Source organism: Pogoniulus pusillus, chromosome 14 (genome assembly GCF_015220805.1).
Source record: "Pogoniulus pusillus isolate bPogPus1 chromosome 14, bPogPus1.pri, whole genome shotgun sequence".
Taxonomy (NCBI): Eukaryota; Metazoa; Chordata; class Aves; order Piciformes; family Lybiidae; genus Pogoniulus; species Pogoniulus pusillus.
Window position 1 is genome coordinate 5,306,252 of NC_087277.1, and position 25,575 is coordinate 5,331,826.

The window sequence follows — 25,575 nt, forward strand, 5'->3', positions numbered from 1 at the left end:
GTCCAACCCTTTACCACAGTGCCCAAGGCTAGACCATGGCACCAAGTGCCACATCCAACCTTGCCTTGAACTGCCCCAGGGACGACGACTCCACCACCTCCCCAGGCAGCCCATTCCAGTGCCCAATGACTCTCTCCAAAAACCTGTTGAACATACTGTGCTGATGTGAAAAATAAAAGGGATGAAGTCATCGTTCATACAGCCAAAAAATCAATTCAGTGCATTCATATTAACAGTAAGTTTTGATTTATGTAGAAATATTTGGCTGACTCATTATACTTCACAGCAGATGTAGGGGAAATAGGTGACAAATAAATGCTGTACCTTTACATGTTGGGATTATTCCACTCCAGGTGCCATTGCTAGTACAAGTGCGAATTAAGGAGCTATTTGATTCCATTGTATAACCAGGTTGGCACATATAGGTAACATTTTGTCCAACAACATAATCATCACCATATCTCATGCCGTTGGCTGGAACTCCTGGATCTCCACAACTGATAACTGCAATCAGATAGTTGAGGAACAGAATTTACAATCTAAATGTGATTTATTTATATAAGAGGGGGGAAAAACATAAGGCAAAACTAGGAATTTACTTGGAGGAAAAAAAGAGAAGGGAAAGGTATCATAAATCATGTTTCCATCAAGAGAAAACAAACATCTATATCACCTGAATTAGCTGCCAAACACAACATGGGGAGCTGTGTAGCAGTTTTGGAGAACATCAATACATCTGTTTAAAAGCAGAAGTAATGGACAGTACGATTTTAATCAGTTAAATTGCAAGATTACAAAATGAAAAAAGAAAGCAACAAGAAATAACCCATATCTCACTAACACTCTTTGATATCCTCTATTTTTCCTGGCAGTTCATATTTTCATCATTATTTTCCACAGGTGCATCCCAAAAGGAAGCAGAGTCTGGAAAATTTAAGATGTAGATATACAAGATATAGGTATACAAAAAGCACCCACTCACAAATGCTCACAAGGTTACTATGTACATAAACAGATGAGAATCCTCAGGTAAACCCCAAGCATGGTCCATGGTTTACAGTGTTTTAATCAGTGGGAGTGGTTACAAAACTTCTTGTGATTCCTATTGCCAGGAGATAATTTGAAGTCCTCATGAGATTAAATATTCATTGGGTGTTAACAAAGAGTTATATCATTATAACCTAAGAATAATGTTAAAATAGGTGAGCTTCTTTCAGATATGCTCAATTGAATCTATCCATTTCTGGAATGGTTTTCAGAGTGAAAAATCTACAGAATCCTAATGGCTATGATCAAAGTTGTTTTCAGGAAGTAAATGAACACTGAGTTCATACAAATTAAAGAAGTCAGGTCTTAGTTCATCTTAGAGTAAACCTGAAAATCTCTCTACATCATTGTTATTACTGCTGCAAAATTGTAGGAGACAGTTTGCTGGGCAGAAAGTACATCCTGGCCACTTCGAACTCAATATCAAAGCACAACCTATGTGTTGGAACCCTCTCTGTATCCTGGTTTCTAAACCAAAAAACTCAATAAAACTACTTGTTTGTAGTGTATTTTAGCCAGGTCCCTTCATCTATAGAATTGTGGAACTCAAAATATAAATTTCTGCTCCACAGTTTATCACATTCTGAGTAAGCAGATACTAATCAAGCTGCATGATTAAAATATTTAGAAGGAAAAAAAAAAAGATTAGAAAAAAAAAGTATCTCTTAATTGTATGTTATCTTGATTAATCTAGAGCTATCTAATGCAGTCATAAACAAAATTAAGTGTCAGCCTATTTTATTTTACCTAGCAACAGGGTTTGAGTGTCTTTGGGTTTTGCTTAAATTTAAAAAGTTCTAGACTTTTCTTTGCCATTCTTTAAATAAAACATAAAGCAGTGAAAGACAGAACTGTTTCTCTTGGTGCTCTCTACATGAGTATCATAATTCTTTATTTGACATAGTCTATATACTACCAACTAAAATCATCCTTGATATTTTTGTCCAGGTATGCTATGATTTTGACTGGTTTACAACATAATGCTTTTGTCTTTGTTGCTTTTTCCCTAATCTTTGTCTAATCTTTTCAGATTTTCCTATGTGAAGAGTATTTTAAATCACTGTCTTACACATTTAGGACTGTGTAAAGACTGTACACTACATATGATCAAACACAAACTATCCAGTTATCTTATACTGTTAAAAAACCTATTTTCATTGCTTGTGTAAATCCAACTGAAACTGTATTCTTAGTTTTTTTTACTTACCTTCCTTACAATCCCCATGCCCTCCTTTTGGTCATTAATACAAACCTTTTCCTTCTTCCACTGTTCATAGAATCAACCAGGTTGGAAGAGACCTCCAAAATCATCCAGTCCAACTCATCACTCAGCCCTATCCAATCAGCTAGACCAGGGCTTGTAGCAATTGTAATGATTGTAGTCTTTCCTGTTACTGACATTTTTAACATTGTTTTAAGAGATCACTAGAATATTCAGCCTGCTCAAAATTCCAACCTTTCTATCACTAACTTTTCAAGGTACATTTCAAAGAACAAAAACCTGATTCAGGCCTGATCCTCTCTGATATGTTTTTGCCCTCCTGTACTTAGTCTTTATCTTACTCTAGGAAAGAGATTAATGAAAGAAAAGACTTAGGGGATAAAAAGAGTTAGTCCTCATGTTGTAACATAGAACAGTTCATCGAGGTGGATTAGAAGCAGCATTTGACTTTCAAATACACCGAAAACAGATACAAGGTGGTCCAGATTTTACTGACATAACTGTGTTTGGCATAAATATAGGAATACAGCTTTAACTAAAAGAAGCAGTTAGTAGCTACCTAGAAAGCTCAGTGGCATTTTCTAAAGTTCATACATTCAGACAAAGAATCATAAAATGGTGAGTTTTGAAAGGACCTTTGAAATTCATCTTGTCCAACTCCTTGGGTCAGACAGCTCTACTCAGTAAGCAATTGCAGCAATTCTATGTTCTTACTTCTTCCTTCAGCAAGAGGCTCTCAAGATAGCATTGTTTCTGTTTGACTAGAGAAATGATAGAGGTGTTTTCTGGGAAGAAAATCTAGTGACAGCTTGAATAACCAAAAGAGGACAGCCTTTGCTGTGGAGGAGGTCTATGCAGCATGCTGCACCTGAGCCAGAGTGCTGTTCAATGCCCAGGGCACCCAGGATCTAAAAGGGCACAAGATTATCTATGCTATTATCTTTTTATATCTTCTTTTCAGTGATATGAAAGAAATAGTCCATTATTTGGTCTCTCAAATAAATATGGGCTGGCTGTAAATTTTGATGACACCTGGACTAAAACAAGTGATGTATTCTGATTCTTGCTATTAGTGGAGACATGAATAACCCATCAGAACACTGATATTTGTTACATGTCTGCTTAGAGTGGTGTCAGGAGCACAGAAAGAAGGTGAAGATCCTGTGGATAAAAAAAAAATATCATGGAACTGGGTAAGAGCCTAGAAAAGGAGATGTATGGAGACAAATGTCAGGGTATAACCCTTTTGCTTTTGTTAGGTGGGCAGCTTTTGCATAGGAATTGTCTCTAACTAAAGCCATAAACTTTTGCAGTGTTACGCTTCCAATACTCTCCCACATCCCACCAGGGAGCAATGAGCGAGTAAGAGGCTGTGTGGTGCTCAACCTTCTAGTGGGGCTAATCCACAGCAGCACAACAGGAACAGTTATGAAAAATACTGGTTAAAACCTGCCCTGTCAGCAAAGGCTCTTGGCACTGCCAATTCTACTGCTTTGGATACACTTTGAAATCATTATGAGAAAATTGTTCCCTCACAATAGATAATCTTCTTCAAGCATATTTTACAGACCTGCAGATAAAACTACAAGGACAAAGGGAAGGGATTGTTAACTCATGATCTGTTAAGTAGCTTTTTAGTTAATATTATCCATTTACTCTTGTTAGCTATCTGTTATATATTATTTTAAATGTATAAGAGAGAATATAGCAAGTATGACAAGGTTTAATACGTATTTAATATTTAGATGTGCTCCAGCAATGTACAATGAAAGATCTGTAGAGGGGACACAGACTGGACACATCTCTGTGGTATCTGATCCTGCCACAAGCAGAGAGGTTAGACTAGACAATCTCCAATGGTGACTTCTGTCCTCAGCTATTCTGCAGTGCTGTCAAATGCCTCTCCATTTATGGGTATTTTAGAGCTGCTGCTAGTATCGGCATCAGCTTACAGACAAATTGCAGCACGTAGTAACAGTTTGCTGTGTGGCTGACAAAGATACATTTCCTTAAAATGATAGGTAGCCTCTTGTCACATAAGTGCAAAATTTTCATCATATTGCTAGAAGATGAAATAAGACATGAAATAAAGCAAGAACAGATGGGCTTGAAAATAATTCCTTGCAAAGTGCTTATTATGAATGCGAGAGAAACTGAAATAACTTCTTTCAACAGAATAACCAAAGCAAGTATAAGGTTAGTGGCAGGAGTTAAGGTCAGACAGAAGATACTGTGTGACAGCAGGACAACAGTTTTGAACTGACAGTCATCAGGAAAAGAATTCTCAAGCACTCATTGAATCATAAAATCATATCAAGGTTTGTTTTCTGCGCTCTGGAACATTATACTGCTATATATATTGCTATACATATATTGCTACTCTCTCACAGAGAGAGTGATTGGCATTGGAATGGGCTGCCCAGGGAGGTGGTGGAGTCACCAACCCTGGAGGTGTTCAAGAAAAGACTGGATGAGGCATGTAGTGCCATGGTCTGGTTGACTGGATAGGGCTGGGGGATGGGTTGGATTGGATGATCTTGGAGGTCTCTTCCAACCTGGTTGACTCTATGATTCTATACTGAAGAAAAGCAATTATGTGAATGTCAGGAATACTATGTTACTATACTGCAGAGAAGCAATTGTATGAATGTCTGGAATATTATGTTGCTATACTGAAGATAAGCAATTGTATGAATGTCAGGAATACTATGTTGCTATACTGAAGATAAGCAATTGTATGAATGTCTGGAATATTATGTTGCTATACTGAAGATAAGCAATTGTATGAATGTCAGGAATACTATGTTGCTATACTGAAGAAAATCAATTGTATGAATGTCTGGAATATTATACTGCTATACTGAAGATAAGCAATTGTATGAATGCCTGGAATACTATGTTGCTATACTGAAGATAAACAATTGTATGAATGTCAGGAATACTATGTTGCTATACTGAAGAAAAGCAATTGTATGAATGTCTGGAATATTATACTGCTATACTGAAGATAAGCAATTGTATGAATGTCTGAATATATCACAAAACATTAAAAACATTAAAAATATATACTAGGAAAGAATTAAAGTAGATGGATAATGTAACCATACAAGTGTTTTAATCTGTAGCAGTCTATAGAGTTTACTATACTGTGTCTGTCTTTTCAAAAATACATCCTTCATCCTCACACAACACTACAAAATTTTATTCTATGTCAAAATTACCATGAACTAGCACAAGAAAAAAAAGATAAAGACAATTTATTTGCATCCTACTTCTATATTTGCCTTATTGTCTTTCAGAGGAGAGCAAACCAAAGGCTATTCATTACAGAAGTGTCTTACTTGTGCAGTTTGGCAAAGCCCCAGACCACGTTCCATTGGCGGTGCACTGTCTTACTGACGATCCAGAAAGTATGTATCCTTCCACGCATGAATAAATCACTGAATTAGAGAAGGTAGTTCCATCGATACGAAAGACTTTTCCGTTAGCAGTTGTTCCTGGATTACCACACTGCACAGCTGCAAAGTAAAATGTTAAATAAAAAGGTAGAAAAATGAGTTGGGAAATAGCAATGCCGAAAGACAATCCTGCTGCCGGCAGGGTTATGTGGTAGAAATGCGTGCTGTTTTCTTTACAAAGGTAACTTTCACCACCTACTAAATGTATGTAGCACTGTAAATATGTGTGTGTAGTGAACCACAGTCTATGAGTTTAATTTTGAAGTCCAGACTAAAGGAAAACTAGTTTAGCAACAAGACATACTCCTGGCTTAAAGAAAATCTCAGAATTAACCGGGTTGGAAAAGACCTCTAAGATCATCGAGTTCAACCTATGACTTAACACCTTCTAATTAAATAAACCATAGCACTAAGTGCTTCATCCAGCTCCTCTTAAACACCTTCATGGATGGTGACTCCACCACCTACCCAGGCAGTCCATGCCAATGCAAATTACTCTTTCTGTGAAGAACCTCTTCCCAACATCCAGCCTAAACCTGCCCTGGCACAGCTTAAGACTGTGTCTTCTTGTTCTGTCACTGGTTGCCTGGGAGAAGAGACCAACCCCCACCTGGCCATGACCTCCTTTCAGGTAGTTGTAGAGAGCAATAAGGTCTCCCCTGAGCCTCCTCTTCACCAGACTGAACAACTCCAGCTCCTTCAGCCACTGTTCTCCAACACCCTCACCAGCCTTGCTACAGCTATCATTGTGGACTAAAGTTGAATGTGTAGTATTTATAACCAGATTTATAACATCACTAAAATACTTTTCCTGCCTAATTGAAAGTACAGAGGTCTGGTCAGTTCATAGAATCATAGAATCAACCAGGCTGGAAGAGACCTCCAAGATCATCCAGTCCACCAAGTGCCTCATCCAGACTTTTCTTGAACACCTCCAGGGATGGTGACTCCACCACCTCCCTGGGCAGCCCATTCCAATGTCAATCACTCTCTCTGGCAACAACTTCCTCCTAACATCCAGCCTATACTTTCCCTGGCACAACTTGAGACTGTGTCCCCTTGTTCTGTGGCTGGTTGCCTGGGAGAAGAGGCCACCCCGCACCTGGATAGAATGTCCCTTCAGGTAGTTGTAGACAGCAATGAGGTCACCCCTGAGCCTCCTCTTCTCTAGTTCTTGCCCACTTAACTATATATACATATATACATCTAGTCTATATGACATAAACTACAACGATATACCTCTGTGTACATTACACACATTTTTATGTATATCCAATGAAGCAAATTTATATAAGAGAATTCTAGTAGGAAAAACACACCAAAAGCACTTTAAAATATAAAATAGGAAATTAATTTCTATAATGGATAAGATTTAAGAACAGCAGAAAGCTCAGTCTCGTTAAACATATCTCTTCAGGTAACAAAACCCATTCATATATGCAAATATATATTTACACTGTGCCAGGATGGCACTTCTTTAATGTAAGGGTCACAGAGCACTGGCACAGGCTCCCCAGAGGGGCTGTGGAGTCTCCTTTTCTGGAGACTTTCAAGGCCTGTCTGGATGTATTCCCCTGTGACCTGAGCTAGATTGTATGGCCCTGCTCTGGCAGGGGGGTTGGACTTGGTGATATATTTGGGTCCCTTCCAATCCCTGATATCCCTTGATCCTGTGATCATTCATCAGAAAGGACATTACAAAACTATATTATAAAGCAATGTTATAAAACAATTTATTTGCAGAAATGTAGGGGTCAGTCCAAAACTAGCAATGCAAAGTTGCATTTCTGATTGGCATTTTAACATTTTAAGTGATGTTTTATATATAAAACAAAGATATATATATATATATATATATAAACAATGTTATAAAACTATGTTATAAACCCAAATTGTTATAAAACAATTTATTTGCAGAAATGTAGTGATCAGTCCAAAACTGGCAATGCAAAGTTGCTTTTCTGATTGGCATTTTAACATTTAAAGTAATGTTTTATACATAAAACAACTTTATATATGTATATGAATATATATATGTATATATATATATATAAACACAATGTTATAAACCCAAGTTGTTATATACCAATTTATTTGCAGCAATGTAGTGGTCAGTCCAAAACTGGCAATGCAAAGTTGCTTTTCTGATTGGCATTTTAACATTTAAAGTAATGTTTTATATATAAAACAACTTTATATATATATATGAATATATATATATAAAAACAATGTTATAAACCCAAATTGTTATATACCAATTTATTTGCAGCAATGTAGTGGTCAGTCCAAAACTGATGATGCAAAGTTGCTTTTTTGATTGGCATTTTAAAATTTAAAATAATGTTTTATATATAAAACAACTTTATATATGTATATGAATATATATATGTATATATATATATATAAACACAATGTTATAAACCCAAGTTGTTATATACCAATTTATTTGCAGCAATGTAGTGGTCAGTCCAAAACTGGTGGTGCAAAGTTGCTTTTCTGATTGGCATTTTAACATTTAAAGTAATGTTTTATATATAAAACAACTTTATATATGTATATGAATATATGTATGTATATATATATATATATATAAATACAATGTTATAAACCCAAATTGTTATATACCAATTTATTTGCAGCAATGTAGTGGTCAGTCCAAAACTGGTGATGCAAAGTTGCTTTTCTGATTGGCATTTTAACATTTAAAGTAATGTTTTATATATAAAACAACTTTATATATGTATATGAATATATGTATGTGTATATATATATATATATAAATACAATGTTATAAACCCAAATTGTTATATACCAATTTATTTGCAGCAATGTAGTGGTCAGTCCAAAACTGGTGATGCAAAGTTGCTTTTCTGATTGGCATTTTAACATTTAAAGTAATGTTTTATATATAAAACAACTTCATATATGTATATGAATATATATATGTGTATATATATATATGTGTGTGTATATATATATATATATATATATGTATATGTATATATATAAATACAATGTTATAAACCCAAATTGTTATACACCAATTTATTTGCAGCAATGTAGTGGTCAGTAGTGGTCAGTCCAAAACTGGCAATGCAAAGCTGCTTTTCTGATGGTCATTTTTAACCAGACAGTTTAAAAATGGGGTGGGCTTTCTGTCATTTACCTTTGCACTCAGGTTGTCTTCCTGTCCAGCTACCATTTGCCAGACATGTCCTTTCTTCTGAGCCGTGGAGAACATAACCAATATCACAGCTAAAATGGACTGTGCTTTTAATTTTGAAATTGTTTTCTTCTCTAGACCCATGACCTGGGATGCCTGGATCACCACAGGAGCCAGCTGTATCACCTAGAATTCAGAGTGAAAAACTTGAAGTAAGTCTCAAGTGTTGTTATGATATTATATTTTAAGTATATTCTTCTATGTATTCATAGGAAAAAACCAACACCAAACAAACAAAACCCAAACCTACAACAAAAAAAAAACCAAACAACACCAAAACATATATCTTATTGGATGCAAGTTCCTGTAAGTAAAAAAAAATTAATCAACTTTCCTATAATTTCTTTTTACTTATTTTATGTAAGTACAGAACAGCAATTATAATTATCCTAAAAATTCCTGTTAGACCATGATGAAATTTTGGTGACAGACTCATCAAACAAGATTAGGGAAAAAGAAGAAAGCTGCAAAACCTTGGTCATTTTTCAGCTAATGGAAGGAATTCAGAGGGAAAAAAGCAAGGTCCTGATTGTAAAAATATTTGTCTGCATGTAAGAAGCATTCATAAAATGCTTCCTTGCCTTGTTGTTGTTGCAGTTGTAAGAGTTTGACCATTGAATGAAATCTTCAGTCAACAATGTTATGTACATCTGATATGAACATCTTCCCCCACTTAGACATGTTTGAGAAAGTTATGTCATAGAGGAGGACAAAATAGGAAGGAGAAGGAGGGAGGAGGAGGAAGGAGGAAGAGGAATATACTTTCTATATTAGAATTATACCGGCCTGATATTTAAAGAGTAGTAATAAGAGAAGATCATACATAGAAGTAGCAAAAAAAGTTGTCTATTCCAAGTGTCCAGAAGAACAAGTGATAAATTCACTATCTAGGGATTCTCTGGGAAGTTAGGACCCTGGAGTTGCAGATACAGAGGAATACATAGCTTCTTTGTCTTAGCACTGTATGTATGCAAACTGTACCACCGGAGTGGCAGCTCAAACATATCTCTTTACTAACAGAAGCAAATAGACAACTAAATAGTGAAAGGAAGCAAAGAAATTGTAAATGATTTCAAATTCTAATATGTAAAATAATTCTACAAGCTTTCAAAATACACCAAGTTCAAGCCACTTAGGTGCCCCAACATCTCTCCAGTTTGCAAATAGCCTGCTACACAATTTTATGTTAATTTAGAAATGTCCAAGATCAAGATATTTTTCTGCTTGATTTTGAAATGTGTCTTACATTTTCCAATATAATTTATTTAGACGGTGAAGAATCTGGGACAGGGCTTACCCATTATTCTATATTTGTAAATCTTGTACATTAAGAACTCAGTTTTCAGCATGTTGCTTGACATTATGTCCCAAATAATGGTTTGATTAAAAAATGAAAATAGGCTTTTCCCTATGCTGAGTGTAAATTACATATTCCTCTTGTAAATGAAGTCACACGTTCTTTCCCAATGCCTAATTATTAACCTAAATTATTACTCCTTTAATCTTAGAGAAGTTAACCTCCAGCTCATTTGATTGAAGGTTACAGAAATAATTTGTCTAAATGACTAATCACATCAGGAAGTGAGAGTGATATAATCAATGATATCATAACAGAATGTATTTTTATTACCTCATGCAGAGATTCAAATGAGTGATTTTCACAGTCAGCTATGAGCCATCCTTCACCTACATGAGTAACAAACTCTCAGCTGACATTTAATCTTAATGAAGAAAGAGGGTGCTTAGATCACTTAGTACACAGTCATTGCTGCAATTACAAAGAATTCTGAGTTGCTGTAAATTTCTGACTCCAGCTGATAAGCATGTGATGACCAAAAACTCCTTCTGAATGCCAATAGATATCAATGACATAATGGATACAATTGTCCTTTCCTGCAACCACTTCTTAAAAGGTTTGCAGTGGAAAGTTTGGATGTTAAAAAATCTCCTAATCCTTTTGAATTTAGTGCAAGATTTTCACCAAGAACTACTTTAATATTTCTTATTAATTTTCAATCATTTCTGTGCCATAGACTGTAAGGGAAAAAAAATCTAAAAGCATCTTCTGAAACTCTAGTTGATATAGTCAACTTACACTTGAATACACTAAGGAGATGAAGGCAGGAGGACAACTGCAAGTGGAATACTGTATCTAGTTCTGGGGCACCCAGTACAAGAAGGAGATGGGTCTGCTAGAGCAGGTCCAGAGAAAAGTCACAAAAATTGCCAGTGATGGAATACCTCTCCTATGCAAAACAGCTGAGAGAGTCAGGGTTGTTCAGCCTGGAGAGGTGAGGCTTTCAGGAAACGTGATTGTAGTCCTTCAACGTATATAGAAGAAAGATGCAAAGGCACTTTTATCAAGTCCTGCAGTGGTCACAGTATCACAGTATCATCAGGGTTGGAAGAGACCTCACAGATCATCAAGTCCAACCCTTTTCCACAGAGCTCAAGGCTAGACCATGGCACCAAGTGCCACGTCCAACCTTGCCTTGAACAGCTCCAGGGACAGCGACTCCACCACCTCCCCGGGCAGCCCATTCCAGTGTCCAATGACTCTCTCAGTGAAGAACTTTCTCCTCACCTCCAGCCTAAATTTCCCCTGGCGCAGTCTGAGGCTGTGTCCTCTCATTCTGGCGTTGGCCACCTGAGAGAAGAGAGCAACCTCCTCCTGGACACAACCTCCCCTCAGGTAGTTGTAGACAGCAATAAGATCACCCCTGAGCCTCCTCTTCTCCAGGCTAACTAATCCCAACTCCCTCAGCCTCTCCTCGTAGGGCTGTGCTCGAGGTCTCTCACCAGCCTCGTCGCCCTTCTCTGGACATGCCCAAGCATCTCAATGTCCCTCCTAAACTGGGGGGCCCAGATAATACTCTTGGCATCACTCTCACTTGGGCTGCTGGCTGAGCTACATCTCTCTAACCTCACCCTCCATTTTGGGCTAACTCACTTTTCTTCTTAACCTCTGGCTGAACCTCTGTTCTTCCTTGGGACTGGGGTAAGGTTGAGAGGGGTAGGGGGAAGGTGAAGGGGCAGTTGAGAGCCCCTCCTGGGGACTCAGGTTTCTGGGAGGGAAGTTGTGTTTCTGTGTTGCATTTTACCTTGTATATTTCTGTCTGTAATTGTATATACTGTAAATATCTGCCTGAGCTCACACAGTCCCCTGTGCCTGGACTGCAGAGAGACCTTCAAGGATTTGCTTTCCTATTGACACCTTTCTGTGCCTAACGACCCTTAACGACCTCTTAACGATTCACCTGCTGCTGCTGGAAAAGAAGAGGAAGACAGACCGCATGAGTGAGTTATTTGGCTTAGCTTAATTTAGTAAGAAACCGCTATTAATTAATAGCTGATGCCTTTTCCAACTTCTGACTTCCGAAATAGTCAGATTATTGATGGTATCATCGTAGGTTAATTCTCATGCAACTGAATCTGCTTATTAAACTAAATTAATCTTTGTATATATAGTTGTGGGGGCAGGTTTTTGGGAAAATAAAAAAATAACTATTTTTGATAAATTCCCGACTCGGCCACAAATTAATTCCTGCTCTCCGCAACAGCAGTGCTTTGGTTTTCTGCCTGATTTACAAGATTTTAAATCAGTCTTCTGATATAGAATTAAATTTAAAGCCATTTCAGGACATACTTTCGAATGAAAAGAAATATTACCTGAGCAGTGAGGAAGAGATCCACTCCAGTGTCCGTTTAGCTGACAGGTGCGAGATGATTGCCCTAACAGCGATCGTCTACCTGTGCAAGTATAGTGAACAGTAGACCCAAAGGTGTATTTCTCTCCAGACAGGACCGCGTTAGGAGGAACGCCAGGATGGCCACAGTCAATCACTACAATGCATAATTATTGGAGAGTAAAAAAAGGTTATTATCGCTGATCAAACGATTTGTAGCTATCATTTCCCTAACTCCATAGATAAACTTGGTGAAAATGCTGATCTTTGTAAGGGTTTGTGGTGGTGTTTAGAACGGTAAAATATATTACAGACCAAAAGCTGGGAAATAGGTGTTTGAAGATGTCAAAAAGGGATTTAATTCATAGGAATTGCTATTCAAAGACAGCAATTGTTTAGCCTGGAGAAGAGGAGGCTCAGGGGTGACTTCGTTGCTGCCTACAACTACCTGAAGGGAGGTTGTAGCCAGGTGGGGGATGGTGTCTTCTGCCAGGAAACCAGCCACAGAACAAGGAGACAGTCTCAAGTTGTGCTGGGAGAGGTCTAGGCTGGATGTTAGGAGGAAGTTCTTCACAGAGAGAGTGATTGGCATTGGAATGGGCTGCCCAGGGAGGTGGTGGAGTCACCGTCCCTGGAGGTGTTCAAGCAAAGCCTGGATGAGGCACTTAGTGCCATGGTCTAGTTGACTGGCTAGGGCTGGGTGCTAGGTTGGACTGGATGATCTTGGAGGTCTCTTCCAACCTGCTTGATTCTATGATTCTATGTGTCTAAGTAGCATATGCCCCCCAAAGTCTTAAATGTAAAGGGACTCCAAATCAAAGCAGAATTATATTTCTTACAGGATTTATAGTAGCTAGAAGTACTCCAGGTACAATATATTTCAAAGAAATTGAGTCATTTTTACAGGTAAAGAACTTTTTCCTTTCTCACCATATCTACACTTCATTACTCTAGCAATATTTCAGGGAGAAAAAGAAAAAAAGCATCTAGGTTCTTTGAGACTATCTAGAGAGAAATTGAAATCCAGCTAGGTCAAAAAAATAATCTAACTTGGGTCAAAGAAAAACATTCAACAAGCTTTCTGCTTCTTTTCCATTTTTCTTACAGTGGAAATAATGCATAAATTACTAAATGATGGCCCTGTATATGTCCAAAAAAGAATCAGTTTGCAAAACACTCCAGCACTGAAATGCTCCTATAAAAAAATACTCAGTAGATGCAGAATAAATTTTGGTAAGCTTCATGATTCCAAAATATCTATGCTAGAATTCACTGATGGCTCTATACAAGTGGCCCAAATAAAGCTGAGGTTGCACTTTGAAAAGTACATATACACTCTTACTCCCAAAGGTCAGCTTAAAAGAAGAGTAAAATCTGAATCATTTAATTACCTGAGACTATTCTGAAAGAAGACTAAAAGATAAAAGAGAAAGTAGAAATCTTTGCACTTCTAACTTTAGAATTTATCTCTCTAAGGAGATAAATTACTATCAAGTAAGATTTATCTTCCTGAAAAGTAATGTTATCTTAAAATTTAATGTGAAACTGTTAAACACTTTGTTGTAAATCTGTACCTTTGGTATAAATATTGTACCTTATAACCAAGTTATGCTATCAAAGAAAGTAACAAGTTCCAGAAGAAAAGGATTTGACAGGAATAAGAAAGAGAATTTCAGATGTAATTTTTTTTTTTTAAGGGAGAAAACAGCAGAACTGAAGAAACCTTAGTTAAGGAAAACTAACAAAGGTAGAGCTGGGAACTAACACCTACAATACTGCAAATATTGGTCCATGACTCCTTAATAAGGAATAAGTTGATCATGGACAGATTGCACATTATAATGATTTAGGTACATCTGGTAGTGTGGTTAAGTTGAGGACATGAACCACTCTTGGTGCTTTACAGTGTCGTTATTATTAGCTTATTGTCCTCATAAATAATCTGAACTTGGTGTTGTCCCAAGAGAAGTCTAGAAAGTACTATAGTGGCATAAGTCAACTACTAAGTAACATAGTGTTTATATTTCAGTGTGATTATAGCTTTTGTGGCCAATGGGGCCTTGTCCTGTGAGAACAGGCAGCGAGAGTTAGAACTCTTCAGCCTGGAGAAGGCTTTGAGGAGACCTTGTAGTAGTTTTCCAGTATCTGAAGGGGGCCTACAGGAGGGCTGGGGAGGGACTATTTACAAGGTCTTGTAATGACAGGATGAGGGGAAGCAGAGAGGAGTCTTAAATTAGATGTTAGGAAGCAGTTTTTTACAGTGAGGGTGGTGAGACACTGGCACAGGTTGCCCAGGGAGGTTGTGGCTGCTCCCTCCCTGGAGGTGTTCAAGGCCAGGTTGGGTGAGGCCTTGAGTGACCTGTTCTAGTGGGAGGTGTCCCTGCACCATGGCAAGGAGGGGGGGTGTTGGAACTGGATGATCTTTGAAGTCCCTTCCAACATAAACCATTCTATGATTCTATGATATTGACAGATTCAGTGGATGTGTTTTGACCTTCTTTCACTGCGATCAGAGAACACTGTGTTGAAGCACTCAGAGATGCTTGTTTCAGTTAATGTACTTCCCAAGGACTCTATTATTTGCTACATTCAATGACAATAAAACTACACTACTTCAGCTGCTGCTGAGACATTCCATCATTGCTGCACACACACAAATGTTATATAAATATTTTTGTTCTGGTCAATGTCATGAGATTGATGGAAATGTTATGCAAAATAGCTCCTACTGTAGTCTGCGTTCTTTGTAGAAGCATACACATTATCTACTTACTAATGCATTCAGGTAGAGGTTTGTCCCAGTGGCCATTTGGTTGACAGATTAAAACTGAAGAGCCAAATAAAAAATATCCAGGATTACAGTCATAAAACACCACGGTGCCATAGGTGAAATTTCCATGTTCAATTTTACTTTCTCTTATAGAATTTGCAGGAATTCCAGGATCGGAACAATTGACCACTGTAAAGAAAAAATGCATAGACTTGAGAGCCATATAAATACAGTTTAATGAAAAAGTCTTTAAATGATCTCTTATCCTTTGTGTGAGAAAACCCCAATGTGTTGCTGCCCTGATTTTATATGCTCTGATTATATATATAGTGTGTATATATATATATATATATATAGTGTAGACACTATATATTATATATAGTGTAGACACTAAAACCAGCAGATGCTAAATCCAGAGCAAAGAATGTGCACACAGATTGTGATGGTCACGTAAAAGTATTTGTCAAGAGAAGTGACTGGACATACCAATATATTCATTTTACACTCTTGCCTTAATATAAAATATTGCCCATGCCTGGAAATAGGTTATGGGGCTAGATGTGCCATAAGTCACACCTTGAGTACTGTGTCTGGTTCTGGGCTTCTCAATTCAAGAGAGACATTGAGGTGCTGGAAGTTGTCCAGAGAAGAGCAGCAAATCTGGGGAAAGGCCTGGAACACAAACCCTATGAGGAGAGGCTGAGGGAGCCGGGGTTGTTTAGCCTGGAGAAGAGGAGGCTCAGTGGGGACCTCATTGCTGTCTACAACTACCTGAAGGGAGTTTGTAGCCAGGTAGGAGTTGGTCTCTTCTGCCAGGCAATCAGCAATAGAACAAGGGGACAGTCTCAAGTTGTGCCAGAGGACGTACAGTCTGGATGTTAGGAGGAAGTTGTTGTCAGAGAGAGTGATTGGCATTGGAATGGGCTGCCCAGGGAGGTGGTGGAATCACCGTCCCTGGAGGTGTTCAAGAAAAGACTGAATGAGGCACTTAGTGCCATGGTCTAGTTGATTGGCTAGGGCTGGGTGCTGGGTTGGACTGGATGATCTTGAAGGTCTCTTCTAACCTGGTTGATTCTATGATTCTATGAACTATAATAAATAGAGTTATGTTCTTATTCCAGCATTCTGTCAATAGAACAGCTTCAAGCTAGACACTTTGAGATGAAGTATTATTTCTTTCCCTTTTTTGTAGCTTAATAGCTGTCTGGTAAGGAGAGTGCAATACTTATTTTGGGGGCCATGGAGACTTTTTCCTTGCAGTGGACTCCTCTGGTCAACTAAACATGTCTTCATCTGCTTAAAGTTACTTTAGAAAAACACAGTTCATGTAAAAATTAGCATTCATGTATACTTATAATCAGTTGAATTTATGTATACCTATAATCAGTTGAATGTTAATATGCATACACTTATATATACCTTTATATGCATACAAGTGTATATATATATTATAGATATAATAAATCTTTCTGTGTGCATCACTCTGTGTACATAAAAATATCAAAATATACTGAAGAGCTTTCTAATGTAGAAACAAAAAGGCTATGGCCACATGGAATTTAAGACTTTTTTCTTCTACATGTATTACTCTCTTACCTCTTCCTCATCATTACCCTAAATCTTGGTGTCTGCTTGTGTGAACAGTGAGCACTTGAAAGAACATAGAAGAAGCTTTGATCATTTGAGTAGTTCTCCAGTATTACTATAGCTGATTAGGAAACTAGCTGTTCAGCAAAGTTGTAGACAGTATAACAACAGCAGCTACATTGCTGAATTTATATGACTACTGCAAATTCAGCCTTCACAAGGGAGTCAGCCTTTCCTAAAATATTGCACTTTAGGCAGTTTCCAAATATGCAAGATAAATTTAATTTTTTTTTAAATATTAACTTCAAAGCAAATAGAACAATTTCTCACATTGGAGAGAAATTATTCTAATGCACATTACAGAAAACACTAATAATGTTCTACACAAAACTGATACTTCTTACTTTTAAAGTCTGTTCTAAAACCAAGAGGAGATTTCAGGCCTCTGTAAAATCTCAAAGAACCTGACCAACTTATTATCATGGTCCTTACATGCCAGTAAAATACCAGTTTTGCACATTATTCTGTAACAGTAATACTAGTTTTGAGGCACTTAGTGCCATGGTCTAGCTGACTGGCTAGGGCTGGGTGCTAGGTTGGACAGGATGATCTTGGAGGTCTCTTCCAACCTGGTTGATTCTATGATTCTAACACCAGAGGTGATTTATAGCAAGTGTGCTGAAAATGAGACTTATTAGGTATCCTTAACACACAGTATGTAGTTAGGATTGTACTTTAAAAGTAATTAACTTCTCATCAACACAGAATTGCATGGCAATTCAAGTTCAGTAAAGTACTTGGCAGTAATGTAAAGTGGTCAAAGGAATGTGGAGAATACCTACTGGAAGGAAAAGAGCAAATAAAATAATGATAAATGCATAATCTGATTTAAACTGTGTACAGATAACGATCCACAGAGGCTTCTGGGAAGATGTTGAAAAATAATCAATACAGTTTCTGTATATATATCAGCAGGTTATAGGGAAAAAATATATTTTTCTGAATGAGAACAATTAAAACTTTTTAAAAGCACATAAAAACAGACATAAAAAGGATGATGGTAATAAAACCTTTCTAAATGTGACTGTGAAAACTCAGACAGAATTGATTTCATAACCTTTTATTTTAATTATCATATCCATATATTATACATTTTAATTATAATATCCAGAAATGTTAGGAGCTAACACAAAAGGATTATACTAATCAAATTCCCTGTCAAGATCATGGAATAGATCTTCCTGAAGGATATGCTAAGGCAAATGGAAAACAAAGCAGAGGTGATTGGTGGTAACCAGCAATGGCTTCACCAAGGGCAAGTCATAGCTGGCAAATTTAGTGGCTTTTTATGATGAAGTGACAGCAGTAGTGGACAAGGGAAGGGCAACTGTTGTCATGTACCTGCATTTGACTCTGTCCCACATGACACCCCAGTCATCAAACTGGAAAAACAAGGACTTGATGGGTGGAGCACTGCTGGATAAGGAATTGGCTGGATAGCTGCACACAGAGTAGTGACCAAGGGCACAATGTCCACCTGGAGACCAGTGCCAGGTGGCTCCCTCAGGGGTCTGTGCTGGCACCAGTGCTGTGTAACATCTTTGTCAGCAATATGGACAGAAGAATAAAGTGCACCCTCAGCAGGCTTGCTGATGACACCAAGCTGTGTGGCACAGTCAACTTGCTAGAGGGCAGGGATCCATCCAGAGGGACCTGGACAGTCTGGAGAAGTGTGGCCAGACCAACCTCATGAAATTCAACAAGGCCAAGTGTAAGGTCCTGCACCTGGGTTGGTGCAATCCCAAGCACAGATGCAGGTTGGGTGGCAAATGGCTGGAGAGCAGCCCTGAGGATGAGGACCTGGGGGTCTGGGTTGATGAAAAGCTCAACATGAGCTGGCAGTGCGCACGTGCAGCCCAGACAGCAACCCTGTGCTGGGCTGCAACAGGAGAATCATGGCCAGCAGGGCAAGGGAGGGGATTCTCCCCCTTTACTGTGCTCTCATCAGACCTCACCTGGAGTACTGTGTACAGTTCTGGAGCCCCCAGCACAAGAAGGACATGGAACTGCTAGAGTGAGTCCAGAGGAGGGCCACAAAGATGCTCAGCATCTGTTGCAGCAGCTTTGCTTTGAGGACAGGCTATGGAGTTGGGGATCTTCAGCCTGGAGACGAGAAGGCTTTGAGGAGTCCTTATAGAGGCCTTCCAGTATCTGAAGTGGGGCTACAGGAAGGCTTGGGAGGAGCTATTACAAGGTTTTGTAATGACAGGATGAGGAGTAATGGGTTTAAACTGGAAGAGGGGAGATTCAAACTAGGTGTTAGGAAAGGGTTTGTTGCAGTGAACAGAAAAATCATAGGACCACAGAATTATGAAACTTGTTGTTTAACAATGTGATGCCTATTAACAACAGAGGCACTGTTTTGTCTTGGCTGGTGATTTTACCTTCAATTTACTTTTCAACTTTAATTTTTCAGCAGAGTTTGAAATCTGTAAATGTTTGCATTCTTACCTTTGCATATTGGAGGTGGGTGGCTCCACTGCCTGTTAGCCTGACACTGTGCTTTGGTTGGTCCTTGCATAACGTATCCAGTATTGCAAGAGAATGTCACAACATCGTTGAAGTTGAAACCATTTCCACTTGTTCTTCCATAAATAGGACTGCCAGGGTGGCCACAGCTAACGGCTAGTATACAGCAAAGCAGAGAAACACAACATGTTGTTACCACTTTTTTATGCCTTATCCATTACAGCTATTATTTAAGCATTTTGCTAATAGAAGATACTGAGTATTCTCTATGAAGGATTCACATTTCTCTGAACTGCATAAGAACTAATAGAATCAACCAGGTTGGAAGAGACCTCCAAGATCATGCAATCCAACCTAGCACCCAGCCTTATCCAATCAAATAGACCATGGCACTAAGTGCCTTATCCAGTCTTTGCCTGAGCACCTCAAGGGACAGCGACTCCACCAGCTTCCTGGGCAGCCCATTCCAATGCCAATCACTGTCTCTGTCAAGAACTTCCTCCTAACATCCAGCCTATACTTCCCCTGGCACAACTAGATATTGTGTCCCCTTGTTCTGTTGCTGGTTGCATGGCAGAAGACACCAACCCCCAGCTGGCTACAGCCTCCCTTCAGGTAGTCGTAGACAGCAATGAAGTCACCCCTGAGCCTCCTCTTCTCCAGGCTAAACTCCAGCTCCCTTAGCCTCTCCCTCAGCTTTTCTTGAACACCTCCAGGGATGGTGACTCCACCACCTCCCTGGGCAGCCCATTCCAATGCCAATCACTCTCTCTGTGAAGAGATCATCTAGTGCAATCCCTCCTATTCTCATATATAAACGACAGGTATCCAGTAGCCAACGACCCAACAGGCTTTTTAAGCGACAGCAGTTTTAAAGTAGCCACACAATTTTGACCATCTGCTTTAGTTTATTTCATTTTTTTTTTGTGTGTTGTGAACAAAAATACCAAGTTCCAGGCATCCCTGTAGGATAAATCAGTACGTGTTGCCATGCTTACTTACGCACACAGGACGGAAGCTGACCAGACCAGTTGTGATCCTGTTGACATATTCGGACAGAAGAACCAATCAACCGAAACCCAGGACTGCACTGGTATACAACTGTGTCTCTATAGCCATAATTTTCTCCAATTACTTGGCCATTGACTATAAGATCTGGAATGCCACAATGACCAGCTAGATTGATCAAAGTAAGTTAAAAAAAAAAAAAAAAAGAATAAAAAAGATATCAGTAAATATGCAAGAGAAAGTATAAATAAATATCCTACATTAAAAAAAACCTTGGTTTTCACTGCCTTAATTCACATTATTTTTACTAACATAGGGAAAACCATAGTAATGCATTTGTATAGGTAGGTCTGTGCACACATACAAAATAACAAAAGATGCTGTCTAGCATCTTTTATATATATGTAGATATTCATATGTAGGTCTGCACACATATACAAAACAACAAAAGATGCTGTCTAGCAAAGACATCAGGAAATGTGCAAGAGAAAGTTTAAATAAACATCCTGTGTTAAAAAAAAATCTTGTTTTTCACTGCTTTAATTCACATTGTTTTTACTAACATAGGAAACTACAGTAATTAATTTGTATAGAATCATAGAAACATAGAATCAACCAGGTTGGAAGAGACCTCCAAGATCATCCAGCCCAACCTAGCACTCAGCCCTGTCCAGTCACCTAGACCATGGCACTAAGTGCCTTATCCAGTCTTTTCTTGAAGACCTCCAGGGACGGTGCCTCCACCACCTCCCTGGGCAGCCCATTCCAATGGGAAATCACTCTCTCTGTGAAGAACTTCCTGCTAACATCCAGCCTATACCTACCCCTGTTTTTCACTGCCTTAATGCACATTGTTTTTACTAACACAGGGAAAATGACAGTAATGCATTTGTATAGGTAGGTCTGTACACATATACAAAACAACAGAAGATGCTGTCTAGCAAAGATATCAGGAAATGTGCAAGAGAAAGTTTAAATAAATATCCTGTATTAAAAAAAATCTTGGATTTCACTGACTTAATTCATATTATTTTTACTAACATAGGGAAAACTACAGTAATGCACTTGTATAGGTAGGTCTACACACATATACAAAACAACAAAAGATGCTGTCTAGCAAAGACATCAGGAAATGTGCAAGAGAAAGTTTAAATAAACATCCTATGTTAAAAAAAAAATCTTGTTTTTCACTGCTTTAATTCACATTATTTTTACTAACATAGTAAAAACTACAGTAATGCATTTGTATAGGTAGGTCTATCACATATACAAAACAACAGAAGATGCTGTCTAGCAAAGATATCAGGAAATGTGCAAGAGAAAGTTTAAATAAATATCCTGTATTAAAAAAAATCTTGGATTTCACTGACTTAATTCATATTATTTTTACTAACATAGGGAAAACTACAGTAATGCACTTGTATAGGTAGGTCTACACACATATACAAAACAACAAAAGATGCTGTCTAGCAAAGACATCAGGAAATGTGCAAGAGAAAGTTTAAATAAACATCCTATGTTAAAAAAAAAATCTTGTTTTTCACTGCTTTAATTCACATTATTTTTACTAACATAGTAAAAACTACAGTAATGCATTTGTATAGGTAGGTCTATCACATATACAAAACAACAGAAGATGCTGTCTAGCAAAGATATCAGGAAATGTGCAAGAGAAAGTTTAAATAAATATCCTGTATTAAAAAAAATCTTGGATTTCACTGACTTAATTCATATTATTTTTACTAACTTAGGGAAACTACAGCAATTCATTTGTATAGGTAGGTCTGTACACATATACAAAATAACAAAAGATGCTGTCTAGCAAAGGAGATTAAATATTATGTCTACTATGAAATTTCTTTTAAATATTAGTAACTTCTTTGTATTAAGAGATGTAAAACTCTATAAAATTTCCCTTATTTTCTATGCTAGTTTGAGCCTAGCTGGCATATTTTGGTGAAAGGAACTAGATTATAGGCTGTGGAAGGGAAACAATGGTTGTGTCTACTTCACTCTTAGGCTTGCTGAGATTTATAAGAACAGGAACACAAACAAAGGTAAGGAAGTTGCTGTTGGGCTTTTGGGGCTGCACTTCTCTCTCTCTCTCTCTCTGACTTGCTGTATGTTATAAACATACTCTTACTACAATGGGAACAAATGAACTTGGACAATTTATTGTGGGAATGTGAATCTCTGGAATGTCTTCCATTCTTTCTTTCCTACTTGTCTCAGAGGAATCAGAAAAAGATAAACATGTGAGACTCATCCACAGAACTGGATGGAAAGAGGATCTAGGGAACTACAGATCTGTCAGTCTGACCATGTGGCCATAGGAGGTCATGGAGCAAATCATCTTTAGTGCCATAACATGGCACACACAGAAGATCCAAGTGACCAGGCTCAGTCAGTATGGGTTTATGTAAGGCAGATCCTGCTTTACTTAACTGATCTCCTAACACAAGGTGACCCACTTGGCAGATGAGAGAAAGGCTGTGGATGGTGTCTACCTGGACTTTAGTAAAGGCTTTGACATTGTGTCCCACAGCATTCTCCTGGAGGAACTGTCAGCTCACAGTTCAGTGGACACTCCACTGGGTGAAAAACTGGCTGGCTGGGCTCGAATGGCTGTGGTGAATGAAGCTAAACACAGTTGGTGGCCAGTTACACAAGGTGCTCCTCAGGGCTCAGTATTGAGGCCAGTTCTTATTAATACCTTTATCAGTGATCCGGACAAGAGGATCAAGTGAGTGAATTTGCAGATGACACTAGGTAGAGAGGGAGTGTAGATATTCTTGAGGGTAGGAAGGTTCCACTGAGGAACTTAGACAGCATGGATTGATAAACCAAGGCCAATCGTATGTGATACAACAAAGCCAAGTGCCAGGTCCTGTACTTGAGTCACAACAGCCCCATGCAACACTACAGGCTTCAGCAAGAGAGCCTGGAAAGCTGCCTGGCAGAAAAAGACCCAGAGGTGTTAGTTGACAGCCAGCTGAGTATGAGCCAGCAGTGTGACTAGGTGGCCTGTACCAAAATAGTGTGGCCAGCAGGGTCAGGAGAGGTTTGAGTCAGACATTAGGAAAAAAATTTCTTCCCCAAGAGAGTTTCCAAGCATTCAAACAGGCTGCCCAGGAATGGTTTAATCACCACTCATGGAGGCATTCAAAAGATGTGTAGATGTGGTGCTTAGGGACATCTTTTAGCAGCAGACCAGTAGATCTTAAAGGCCTTTTCCAACCTAAATGATTCTGTGTTTGGGTTAAAGGCGATGAGTGCATCTAAATGTCCTGCAGCCAAAAATCTTTCTGTACCTTGATCTGATCTTCTAATCTGTATTCTCAAAATATGACTTTTTTTTTATGTACACTATGTAAGTCACAAACATTCATTTCACCTAGAAAGAGGTTGGGAAAAGAATGAATCAGTAAATAATATGGTAATGGAAAATCCTCTGAGAGTTGTTGACCTCATGGAAACTGTGACATATGGCAGAGAACTCACTGCAGAAACAAGTAAGGCAAGCAAGAAAAATGAACAGTGATTTGCCTAGTACCTTAGTGAAAGAAAACAAAAATATCAGCCACCCAAACTACTCTATTCTCCTTTTATTGTCTATTTTTTTGCTCAAAAAAAACCCACAAACAACCCCCTAAAACACGAGGCTGCTAATAAGCATCGATATTTAGAAGCAATATACTTTTGCTGTGGTTTCTGGTTTTTTTTTTTTTCCTTTGAACTTTGAAGTTTTTATAATATCCATGATAATAATGAATTCAAAAGAAGCTTTGAAATTGTGTCACTGAGATTATATGTTCATTGTAATCATAAAAGATTCAGGCACTGGTGTCTGAATATTTTAAGTAAGTGAAGATGCCTGTACATGTGCAATGACAGGGTATCAAATTCCAGCAGTAGTGCCAGGACGGTGATTTTCTCTCAGAAATAAGGGTGCAGTGCTTCTGTCAAAGTTTCCACAATCATTTATTACTCTAATTCTCTATATTTGCTTACTTTTGTCTATTAAGGAGAAAGAACAGGCAAAGCATGTCAGTAGAACTCATACCTAAACATCTGGTCTCAATTCCACTCCAGAGTCCAGAAGACAGACATTCCCTCACTGCAGACCCAACTAGCATGTATCCTGAGTCACAAGTAAATATAGCTGTAGATCCATATGTAATTTGAGTTCCAATCTTATTCCCATTTGGAGGTGTAGGAAGCTCTCCGCAAGAAATAACTTCATGGCAAAACCAAAACAGAATAGAAATGGACAGCTGATTACCACAGACACACAACATAAATAGTTATCAACCATAAAAAAACCCCACAAATTTCACAGCTTGAAGTATTTTATTCCATGAAAACAGATCAAAACTATATCTTACAGAGACTATTCTTTCCCCAGAAATAATACAGAAAGAGGAGTTGGGAGGACCAACTAAAATCATCTTCATAAAGTTAAAAACCTCACTGCTCAGCTGCTCAGAACACTGTTACTTGATTAGTTTTATCAATGAGTTGGGCTTTTTCCCTTCATTTTTGCTTTGGATTTTGGAGTGTTTGTTGTTTTTTCTTAATACTGGACAGTCACAATCATTGCTTTAGGATAAAAACAAAAAAACCCTTTATATTTCTTTGTGAAGATACCATTTTTTGTCTTCTGGTCCATAACAAAATGATTGCCTTTGCATTTATACAGCAGATGCAACATAAATATACTCACTTTGACAGTAGGGCCGCTCATTTCTCCAACTCCAGGTGCCATTAGCAAGACACTCGATAGATGCTGGTCCCAAACCATAATACCCTGGATCACAGTTGAAAACTACTTTTGTTTTATACTCATAATGTGACCCATTCACTATTTTCCATCTTCCATGTTCCAGTGTGAAAGAATTGATGCTTGGACACGTAACAACTTCCAAAATAACAAAAAACACATAGTTAGTTGTGGCTTAGTACAGGCAGATTAGGAGTGTCTGTACCAGTATCAACTCAGAAATGCATTTTAAATCTAGTGACACGATAGCTGGAGAGCAAGTCTG

General features: G+C 38.2%; 1 protein-coding gene across 1 annotated transcript in view; it reads right to left on the bottom strand.

Moving 5' to 3' along the window:
* CSMD3 (CUB and Sushi multiple domains 3) overlaps nucleotides 1-25,575 on the bottom strand; it is a 483,827-nt gene that overhangs the window by 40,715 nt on the left and 417,537 nt on the right. The window contains exons 52-60 of the mRNA XM_064154172.1: nucleotides 25,254-25,448; nucleotides 24,594-24,767; nucleotides 20,525-20,698; nucleotides 19,505-19,678; nucleotides 15,410-15,595; nucleotides 12,620-12,793; nucleotides 8,894-9,076; nucleotides 5,611-5,787; nucleotides 325-504 (exon numbers count right to left, since the gene is read on the bottom strand). Of these exons, the coding sequence (XP_064010242.1) occupies nucleotides 325-504; nucleotides 5,611-5,787; nucleotides 8,894-9,076; nucleotides 12,620-12,793; nucleotides 15,410-15,595; nucleotides 19,505-19,678; nucleotides 20,525-20,698; nucleotides 24,594-24,767; nucleotides 25,254-25,448 (1,617 nt within the window). The remainder of the gene's footprint in view (nucleotides 1-324; nucleotides 505-5,610; nucleotides 5,788-8,893; nucleotides 9,077-12,619; nucleotides 12,794-15,409; nucleotides 15,596-19,504; nucleotides 19,679-20,524; nucleotides 20,699-24,593; nucleotides 24,768-25,253; nucleotides 25,449-25,575) is intronic.